General features: G+C 34.5%; 1 protein-coding gene and 1 long non-coding RNA gene across 2 annotated transcripts; both read right to left on the bottom strand.

Moving 5' to 3' along the window:
• Positions 1 to 6: 6 nt before the first annotated feature.
• On the bottom strand, positions 7 to 10473 carry bdh1 (3-hydroxybutyrate dehydrogenase, type 1). Its single transcript, XM_068709866.1, has 5 exons — positions 10208 to 10473; positions 2313 to 2423; positions 1911 to 2052; positions 1678 to 1830; positions 7 to 1216 (listed from the first exon to the last, which is right to left on the bottom strand). Exons 1-5 carry the CDS (start codon positions 10418 to 10420, stop codon positions 750 to 752), a joined length of 1086 nt encoding a protein of 361 aa, XP_068565967.1. The 5' UTR covers positions 10421 to 10473; the 3' UTR covers positions 7 to 749.
• Positions 4748 to 8399, bottom strand: LOC137871844 (uncharacterized). Its single transcript, XR_011102843.1, has 2 exons — positions 5076 to 8399; positions 4748 to 5038 (listed from the first exon to the last, which is right to left on the bottom strand). It is a non-coding gene; the product is annotated as an uncharacterized lncRNA (long non-coding RNA).
• Positions 10474 to 10890: the final 417 nt, after the last annotated feature.

Raw genomic sequence — 10890 nt, forward strand, 5'->3', positions numbered from 1 at the left:
TATTAAAATCAGTGTTGAAAAAACAATGCTACGATTGTAAAAATTCTATATTCAAATACATTTCTGCTAAGGCGGGGGGGGGGGGGGGGTTGTTTAAGCACACCCATTAATCACATCAATCAACCTCACTGTCCAAGCAGCACGCAGGATCTCCGTCGCTGCATGTGAGACAAAGTGGGCTTGTGTTGTTGTTGTTGTTGTTGTTGTTGTTGTTGTTGTTGTTGCATAACTTTGGGGTTAGTCAAGCCAAAATCTCGCCACGGCCTTACAGTAGCTGACCTCGGGTTTGTTTCCGGCGTCGGCCAAAACAGAACAGCGGGAGCCTTCTCAAAGCTCTGCCCCCCTTGGTCCTCATGCCAGCGTGGCCCCGGAAGATTCCCATACGCAAAACATAACAAGTGTAAGGAGGGGAAAATAGATATAAGGGGACAAACAAGATAATGTCACAGCGAGCAATAACGACGCAGTACTTATAGCTACGGGTGCGTCATAGCCTCTGATATAGAACACAAAGTAGTTACTACTTATCATGGAATATATCTGTGGAGAAAAGGTTATGATTCTTGTAAGACATACAATAAGCAAAGTGCAGTTTATAAAAATAGTTTTAGGGCTTGATCAGTGAATGATTTAAAGTGCTGAGGAATACGTAACAGAGAGTCTGTAGCTACACAGTTGAATGATATGCTGCTGTGTGATGCGGAGTGAGCGCTTACAGGAACGCCTCCTCTTTTTTTTTTTTTTTTTTTTTAGAAGTAGAGGAAGTCAGATATGGCGCCAGGAAGATGGGTCATCAGCTGCACTCTGATCCAGCGGTGTGGCTCCATGGGGTGGTACCGCGTGTAAGGACGCTTGGACGCGATGGCGTCAGTGATGTCATCCAGAACAGAAGCTGGATCCTTCTGTCCGCTGTTGATGTAAGAGCGTATAGGAGCCATTAGGTGCTCAAAGTGGGCTTTCCCATAATCCTCCTTGACTTGCGAGGATGCCTCACTCCACATCTTATTGGCTGTGCTGGCCATGGCGTCCCAGGTCATGATGCTGGTGGCCGCGGTGAAGTTCCCCGGTTCGATTATGGACACTTTAACTCCCCAGGTCTTCATCTCATAGCGAAGGCAATCGGAGAAAGCTTCCACGCCGTATTTAGATACACTGTAAGCTGACTGCAAGGCACCTCCCATCCTCCCAGAGATGCTGGACAGGTTCACAACACGTCCTGCAGAGATGGAGGTTACGGGTTTGGTACACTATCTGAGGACATGTTGGCTGCTGATACACTTTGTCAAAAACAACTTTGCATATTCTGAGCAGCAAGTAATCCAAGTTTTCTATGTCCTTTTAAAATAGTATCTATCAAGTTGTTATTGCATCTACGCTGTGGAAAGAAGCACCATTCACAGTTCACAACACTACCGTTTGCATTATTAGCATTCCTCACAGAAATCATGGGACACAACTTATTGGTCGGTTGCGCTCTTTTCTTTCAAAGAGGAATTCTAAGAATGCTTATAATCCTTCATAAAGAAACGTTATGAAGGAAACAAGTCTGGTAACAAAATGAACAAAGTAAAATCCAAAGCAATAGATTGGCACGGTTCAACATCCTGTTTCTGTGTCACAAAGGGATGATGTCTAACATACAGTGTTTTTTTGTTTTTTTTGTTTCCAGTCACTGACCTTTGGCCCTGCGGATTAAAGGCAGAACAGCTTTGGTGACCCTGATGGTGCCCCACAGGTTCACCTCTGACACCTGCTTGTAGGTGTCCATGGGGGTGAACTCTACTTCCCCAAATGTTGACAATCCAGCATTGTTCACCACAGCCCAAAGACCTAGATCATGACCAGAGACAGAAAATGTCTGTGAATGAACACATCTTCGTTGGTGAATACATGCAAGTTGTTTACAGTACCTGTCTCTGTGTCCTCCAGGTTCTCCTTGACATATTCCGCAGCCTGGTCCACCTGCTCGTCACTGCAGACGTCCAGCTGGACTACCTTCATGCGATCTGAATGAAATTCTTCCAGTTCCTTTGCACCCTCTCCACCTTTATCCTGCAAGGATGTCATGTCTTAGTTACAACCACTCATGACATGAAGATGAAATGCACCAATAAAAGTCCATTGCAATGGAAAATGCATTCAATGGATTCAAAAAAAGCAAACAAATGATTGAGTCACTTAATACATTTTTGTATCCTTGAATTATCTTTCTGCTCGCTCTTGTAGAGTTCAAATAGAGGCCGTGGAGTTGCATCAGTACCTCTTTAGGACAGTTGTAATGGATGAGTAGTTACCGTTTGTTTTATCTGTACCTTAAAAAGACATCCAGCAAAGACCACGAAGCCAAGCTTGTGTAGATGTTTGGCAAGTGCATGACCAAATCCACTGTCACAGCCTGTAACGAACACAGCTTTTCCCCTCACCTGCAGAAAGGGGCAGAAAATAGTAAAGTTTTTGCTATATTCCCCGAGAGATATATAAAGATAAACAAAAGGATGCTATAAGAAGCGTACATACATTAACATAATGTAATAAAAAGAAAATAATCAAAGTAGAGATAAAAATAAAAGATTGTCTATATATAGCACAACACGTATGAACAAAAACAGTCAGTTTTGTTATACATGTACAAAACGCTGCCATTTTACTATTTATAGCAATTTCCATCGCTAATACCATTCCATGTAGTAAATTATCTCCTTAAATATGACTTTTGTATGACATACGTAACTATTAACTTTTTATAAAAAATGTTGACAAACTATATTGAGGCTTTTTACATGACATACTATACTAAAAAAAATCAACAAGTCATTGGAAAAGCAATGACCTATTAGTATCTTTTTAACATACGATACTATTATTATTTTATGACTGTTTTCGACATGCTATACTATGACGGTTTTTCACTTTCTTCGACATGCTATACTATGACTTTTTTATGACTTTTTTCGTCATGCTATACTATGACTTTTTTATGACTTTTTCGACAGGCTATACTATGACTTTTTTTGTCATGCTATACAATGACTTTTTTATGACTTTTTCGACAGGCTATACTATGACTTTTTTATGACTTTCGACATGCTATACTGACTTTTTTTCGACATGCTATACTATAACTGTTTTTCACTTTTTTCGACATGCTATACTATGACTTTTTAGTGACTTTTTTCGTCATGCTATACTATGACTTTTTTATGACTTTTTTCGTCATGCTATACTATGACTTTTTTATGACTTTTTCGACAGGCTATACTATGACTTTTTTCGTCATGCTATACAATGACTTTTTTATGACTTTTTCGACAGGCTATACTATGACTTTTTTATGACTTTCGACATGCTATACTGACTTTTTTTCGACATGCTATACTATAACTGTTTTTCACTTTTTTCGACATGCTATACTATGACTTTTTAGTGACATTTTTTCGACATGCTATACTATGACTTTTTCGACAGGCTATACTATGACTTTTTTATGACTTTTTCGACATGCTATACTGACTTTTTTTCGACATGCTATACTATGACTTTTTTATGACTTTTTTCGTCATGCTATACTATGACTTTTTTATGACTTTTTCGACAGGCTATACTATGACTTTTTTTGTCATGCTATACAATGACTTTTTTATGACTTTTTCGACAGGCTATACTATGACTTTTTTATGACTTTCGACATGCTATACTGACTTTTTTTCGACATGCTATACTATAACTGTTTTTCACTTTTTTCGACATGCTATACTATGACTTTTTAGTGACTTTTTTCGTCATGCTATACTATGACTTTTTTATGACTTTTTTCGTCATGCTATACTATAACTTTTTTATGACTTTTTCGACATGCTATACTATGACTTTTTAGTGACTTTTTTCGTCATGCTATACTATGACTTTTTTATGACTTTTTCGACAGGCTATACTATGACTTTTTTATGACTTTCGACATGCTATACTGACTTTTTTTCGACATGCTATACTATAACTGTTTTTCACTTTTTTCGACATGCTATACTATGACTTTTTAGTGACTTTTTTCGACATGCTATACTATGACTTTTTCGACAGGCTATACTATGACTTTTTAGTGACTTTTTTCGTCATGCTATACTATGACTTTTTTATGACTTTTTTCGTCATGCTATACTATGACTTTTTTATGACTTTTTCGACAGGCTATACTATGACTTTTTTCGTCATGCTATACAATGACTTTTTTATGACTTTTTCGACAGGCTATACTATGACTTTTTTATGACTTTCGACATGCTATACTGACTTTTTTTCGACATGCTATACTATAACTGTTTTTCACTTTTTTCGACATGCTATACTATGACTTTTTAGTGACATTTTTTCGACATGCTATACTATGACTTTTTCGACAGGCTATACTATGACTTTTTTATGACTTTTTCGACATGCTATACTGACTTTTTTTCGACATGCTATACTATGACTTTTTTATGACTTTTTTCGTCATGCTATAGTATGACTTTTTTATGACTTTTTTTGACATGCTATACTATGACTTTTTTGACATGCTATACTGACTTTTTTCGACATGCTATACTATGACTTTTTTCGTCATGCTATACTATGACTTTTTTATGACTTTTTCGACAGGCTATACTATGACTTTTTTATGACTTTTTTTGACATGCTATACTATGACTTTTTATGACTTTTTTTGACATGCTATACTATGACTTTTTATGACTTTTTCGACATGCTATACTATGACTTTTTCGACATGCTATACTATGACTTTTTTATGACTTTTTCGACATGCTATACTGACTTTTTTTCGACATGCTATACTATGACTTTTTATGACTTTTTTCGTCATGCTATACTATGACTTTTTTATGACTTTTTCGACAGGCTATACTATGACTTTTTTATGACTTTCGACATGCTATACTATGACTTTTTTATGACTTTCGACATGCTATACTATGACTTTTTTATGACTTTCGACATGCTATACTGACTTTTTTTCGACATGCTATACTATAACTGTTTTTCACTTTTTTCGACATGCTATACTATGACTTTTTAGTGACATTTTTTCGACATGCTATACTATGACTTTTTAGTGACTTTTTTCGTCATGCTATACTATGACTTTTTTATGACTTTTTTTGACATGCTATACTATGACTTTTTATGACTTTTTCGACATGCTATACTATGACTTTTTATGACTTTTTCGACATGCTATACTATGACTTTTTTATGACTTTTTCGACATGCTATACTATGACTTTTTTATGACTTTTTCGACATGCTATACTGACTTTTTTTCGACATGCTATACTATGACTTTTTAGTGACATTTTTTCGACATGCTATACTATGACTTTTTTATGACTTTTTTCGTCATGCTATACTATGACTTTTTTATGACTTTTTTCGTCATGCTATACTATGACTTTTTTATGACTTTTTCGACAGGCTATACTATGACTTTTTTATGACTTTCGACATGCTATACTATGACTTTTTTATGACTTTTTTCGTCATGCTATACTATGACTTTTTTATGACTTTTTCGACAGGCTATACTATGACTTTTTTATGACTTTTGACATGCTATACTATGACTTTTTTATGACTTTCGACATGCTATACTATGACTTTTTTATGACTTTCGACATGCTATACTGACTTTTTTTCGACATGCTATACTATAACTGTTTTTCACTTTTTTCAACATGCTATACTATGACTTTTTAGTGACATTTTTTCGACATGCTATACTATGACTTTTTCGACAGGCTATACTATGACTTTTTTATGACTTTTTCGACATGCTATACTATGACTTTTTTATGACTTTTTTCGTCATGCTATACTATGACTTTTTTATGACTTTTTTGACATGCTATACTGACTTTTTTCGACATGATATACTATGACTTTTTTCGTCATGCTATACTATGACTTTTTTATGACTTTTTCGACAGGCTATACTATGACTTTTTTATGACTTTTTTTGTCATGCTATACTATGACTTTTTTATGACTTTTTTTGACATGCTATACTATGACTTTTTATGACTTTTTCGACATGCTATACTATGACTTTTTCGACAGGCTATACTATGACTTTTTTATGACTTTTTTAGTCATGCTATACTATAACTTTTTTATGACTTTTTCGACATGCTATACTGACTTTTTTCGACATGCTATACTATGACTGTTTTTCACTTTTTTCGACATGCTATACTATGACTGTTTTTCACTTTTTTCGACATGCTATACTATGACTGTTTTTTACTTTTTTCGACAGGCTATACTATGACTGTTTTTCACTTTTTTCGACATGCTATACTATGCCTGTTTTCGACAGGCTATACTATGACTTTTTTCGACATGCTATGACTTTTCGATGTACTCTCGTATGACTTTTTTTTCGACATGCTATAATATGACTTTTTTATGACTTTTTTTGACAGGCTATACTGACTTTTTCGACATGCTATACTATGACTGTTTTTTTACTTTTTTCGATATGCTATACTATGACTGTTTTTCTCTTTTTTCGACATGCTATACTATGACTGTTTTTTTTACTTTTTTCGACATGCTATACTATGACTGTTTTTTTACTTTTTTCGATATGCTATACTATGACTGTTTTTCACTTTTTTTCGACACGCTAAACTATGACTGTTTTCGACAGGCTATACTATGACTTTTTTCGACATGCTATGACTTTTCGATGTACTCTCGTATGACTTTTTTTCGACATGCTATAATATGACTTTTTTTCGACATGCTATACTAGGTCTGTTTTCGACATGCTATACTATGACCTTTTCACAAGTTTTTTGACAAACTATTCCATGACTCCAGAGCTTTGACCCCCAGGGACCCAGTCTCAAGAACCCTGGCCCCCAAAGCCCCAGTTGCAAGAGCCCCAACCACCAGAGCCCCAGTACCCAGAGCCCCAACCTCCGGAGAACCAATCGCGAGAGCCCCAACCTCCGGAGCAACTCGGTCAGCCTGGTCTTCCTCGTGCCCGTCCAACGAAGCAACTCCGTCAGCCTGGTCGTCCTCCCGCCTGTCCTCCGAACCCCTTCCGTCCACCTGGGACTTGTTTGATTGTTGGGATGTATGGAATCCATCCCTTGAGGGGACACAATCTTGGTTTTGATTAAGTTTGTTTCCTGTTTTATTTTTAAGTAAAACTGTGTTCCCCTGTCTCTGGGTTGGTTCGTGTGCTATGTTTCCGGTTGGTATAGCTTGTGCTCGTCTGAATTACCTAATCCTGTTTTGTGTTGTTTTGCCTGTTCTTGTTTGCCTGTTGGCTTTTTCAGTTACTCATATTTGGACTCCCCTACTTTATAAGTTTTGTTTTCGATATTTGTTTATTAAAATCACTGTTATTCATCCTTCTGCTCACTGTGTCTATCTGCATTTGGGTCCATCCCATGTTACTTTTTTTCACTAATAAGCGGTCCGGATCCGGACCCAGACGCCGTTGTATCCGGACCCAGGACCTAAAACTGATAGATAATTGAGAATTATTACATTTTGACAGAGCGCTTGTAATTTAACCGGCGCAGCTTTTTCAGCCTTTACGGCACTTGTTCAGTGGCGTAAATCACATCACGTGATGCAGCTCAGCCAATCAAATATGGGTATTCTGACAAGTTTCCTGACTCGAGTGAGATGTACACACATAGGGGAGAGACAAGGAAAGAGAACGAGGAGTAGGAGAATTATTACGTGAGTCAGAGAAGTTATTCACATGACATCAGAGAGACCAGAGTCTTTAACCAACAATGAACAGACTCTTATATGTTAATTCTTCCCACGGACAGTTTAAAATCAGTATGTCTCACGTGTTCAGAGACCGTGACGATTATTAAAAGCGGTAAAGTGAAGCGTCACTACGAGACAAAGCATAACTCTTATGAGCAAACATACCCACTCACATTTAAAATTAAGGTCACAGAAAACACATTAATTCATGACCAACAATGATGTTAACTGAAAGAAAGTGGTTAATAACCACAGATAAAGTCGCTGCACACAAATTTCTCTTGTTAGAAGATGAGAAAATATAATATCGTGGCTTTTTTGATTGACATCACTTCTAACCTGAAGGAACTGAATTTAAAGCTGCAGAGCAATTCAGTGAAATTCATTTTTCTAAAATTAAGTACTTTATTTTAAGATGCACATTCTTTTTTCAAAAGCTTTCTGTTCTGTCAGTTATTCTTTAATCCAGCCCTTATTTTACTTGAAATGAGAAGAACATTTATTCATGTATTTCTATGTATTATTTATAATCCATCCAGTGCAATTTGAAAACAGAATAATAATTGTTAAAATATAATTGATGTGTACTTTCTTTAATTGATTTAAAGAATCAATTGGCTACACGGAGACGTTGTTATTACTACTAAGCTTCTTGAATAAATATATATATATATATATATATATATATAAATATATATATATATATATATATAAATATATATATATATAAATATATATATATATATATATATATTTATATATATATATATATATATATATAAATATATATATATATATATATATATATATTTATATATATATATATATATATATATATAAATATTTATATATATATATATATATATATATATAAATATATATATATATATATATATAAATATATATATATATAAATATATATATATATATATATATATATTTTATATATATATATATATATATATATATATAAATATATATATATATATATATATATATTTTTATATATATATATATATATATATATATAAATATTTATATATATATATATATATTTATATATATATATATATATATATATATATAAATATTTATATATATATATATATATATATAATTATATATAGCACTAAATAGCGCAAGTAATGTTTCCGGACCTTTGCCCGAGGAGATTTTCCCAATCTAGACCTTTTAGAATGTTAATTGAGTACCCCTGGTTTAGCATGTCAAAAAAAGTCATTAAAAAGTAATTGTATAGTATGTCGAAAAAAAGTCATAGTAAATCATGTCGAAAATTAGACATAGTATAGTAGGTCAAAAAAGTCACAGTACAGCATGTCGAAAATAGTCATAAAAAGTCATAGTATAGTATGTTGAATAAGTCATGAACATAGTCATGGTATACAGTAGTATGACGAAAACGGTCATTGTACAGTATGTCAAAAACAGTCATAAAAGTCATACTATAACATGTCGAAAAAAGTCATAAAAAAGTCAAAGTATAGTATGTAGAAAAAGTCATAAATATAGTCATAGTATACAGTACTATGACGAAAACGGTCATAGTACAGTATGTCAAAAACAGACAGTATAACATGTCGAAAAAGTCATAGTATAGCCTGTCGAAAAAAGTCAAAAAACAGTCATAGTACACCATGTCGAAAAAAGTCATAGTATAGCATGTCGAAAAAAGTGAAAAACAGTCATAGTATAACATGTCGAAAAAAAGTCATAGTATATGCTGACTATTTTCGACATGCTATACTGTCTGTTTTCAACATGTTATAGAATAACTTTTTTGACATACTGTACTATGACCGTTTTTGTCATACCACTGTATACTATAACTATATGACTTTTTTGACATACTATACTATGACTTTTCGACATGACTTTTTTCAACATGCTATACTATGACTTCATCAACATACTGTACTACCTTTTTTGTTACCATTTTCAACATACTATGACTTTTTCCATCATACTATAACATGACTTTTTACGACTCTCTTCAACATACTATACTATGATTATTTAATGACTTTTCAACATACTGTACTATTGACTGTCTTAGTAATACTATACTATGACTATTTATGACTTTTTCGGCATAATATACTATGACGTTTTTATGACTATTCACCCTTTTCTATGATTTTCTAATGAACATACTATACGTATGATTATATTTTACTTTTACATGGCACACTATACTATGACATTTTGATGACATACGAAGGTGTTGCAGTAAAGAGACTTCCATTATTTCTCACCTGTGGGAAATAACGTTAGACATTACTGTTGCTCTAATGTTGTCATCCATCTAAGACAATAGATCTAATCTAAGACAATAGATCTAAGACAATAGACATTAGCATGCATTCATGTCAGTGTTGGGAATTACAGTATGCGATTACTTTACCTCCACCAATCCTCTAGGAATTCGAGGCGTCGCCACATACAACACATAAACTAAATACAGCACAACTATGCACTCGGTCACACTCGTCTCTGGTAAGCCCAACATCCTCATCGCTGCGTTCAGAAGACAAGGCAATCCAAAACCTAACATAACCGTCAGAAACACCGAAAACGACACCAGAAATGCCACTCGGAACACGGAAGGGGGTGCCATGTTGACGGAGTGGTGGGTTTACCGTCGAAGCTCTCAATGTTTAAAAAAAAAAAAAAAAAAGGTAGCGTGGGGGCACGGCACGCCCCCTGGAACGTTATGACATCACCAAAAATCCCAAGGGCTGCGTTCAAATAACGGAAAATCCGGTTTTATGAAATAAGTCTGTAGAAACGTGTGCAGTCGTTTTTTTTTGGTTCCTTTTTAAGTGGACTCGTTAAGGCTCGTCAGCTAACCCATGCCGTTATTAATCATTTGTTTTGGTCAAGATTTAACAGTAAAACCATGTTTTCTAACTCCAGTCCGTATTTGTGACGTTCATCCGTAACTTCGCACAACAGAATAGGTTAACCGTGTCCAACGATTGCATTTCAGGAGTTGAGATACATTGCAAAATATGGTTACAGTTTTCTGACGTTAATGGTCTTCACCATTTCTTACATCCACAAGCTCCTGACACATAAGGCAGAGTC

This window comes from Cebidichthys violaceus, unplaced genomic scaffold (genome assembly GCF_023349555.1).
Source record: "Cebidichthys violaceus isolate CVI_PGR_0920_01 unplaced genomic scaffold, fCebVio1.0.p SCAF_15, whole genome shotgun sequence".
In the NCBI taxonomy this organism is placed as follows: domain Eukaryota; kingdom Metazoa; phylum Chordata; class Actinopteri; order Perciformes; family Stichaeidae; genus Cebidichthys; species Cebidichthys violaceus.

What these genes read in the sequence shown, in the direction of transcription:
- bdh1 (XM_068709866.1), bottom strand. Translation starts at nt 10,420, where the DNA reads ATGGCACCCCCTTCCGTGTTCCGAGTGGCATTTCTGGTGTCGTTTTCG. An exon ending in TTCCTAGAGGATTGGTGGAG is followed by an intron (nt 2,424 to 10,207) that starts GTAAAGTAATCG and finishes CCCTTTCTGCAG; the next exon opens with GTGAGGGGAAAAGCTGTGTT. An exon ending in TTGCTGGATGTCTTTTTAAG is followed by an intron (nt 2,053 to 2,312) that starts GTACAGATAAAA and finishes ACATCCTTGCAG; the next exon opens with GATAAAGGTGGAGAGGGTGC.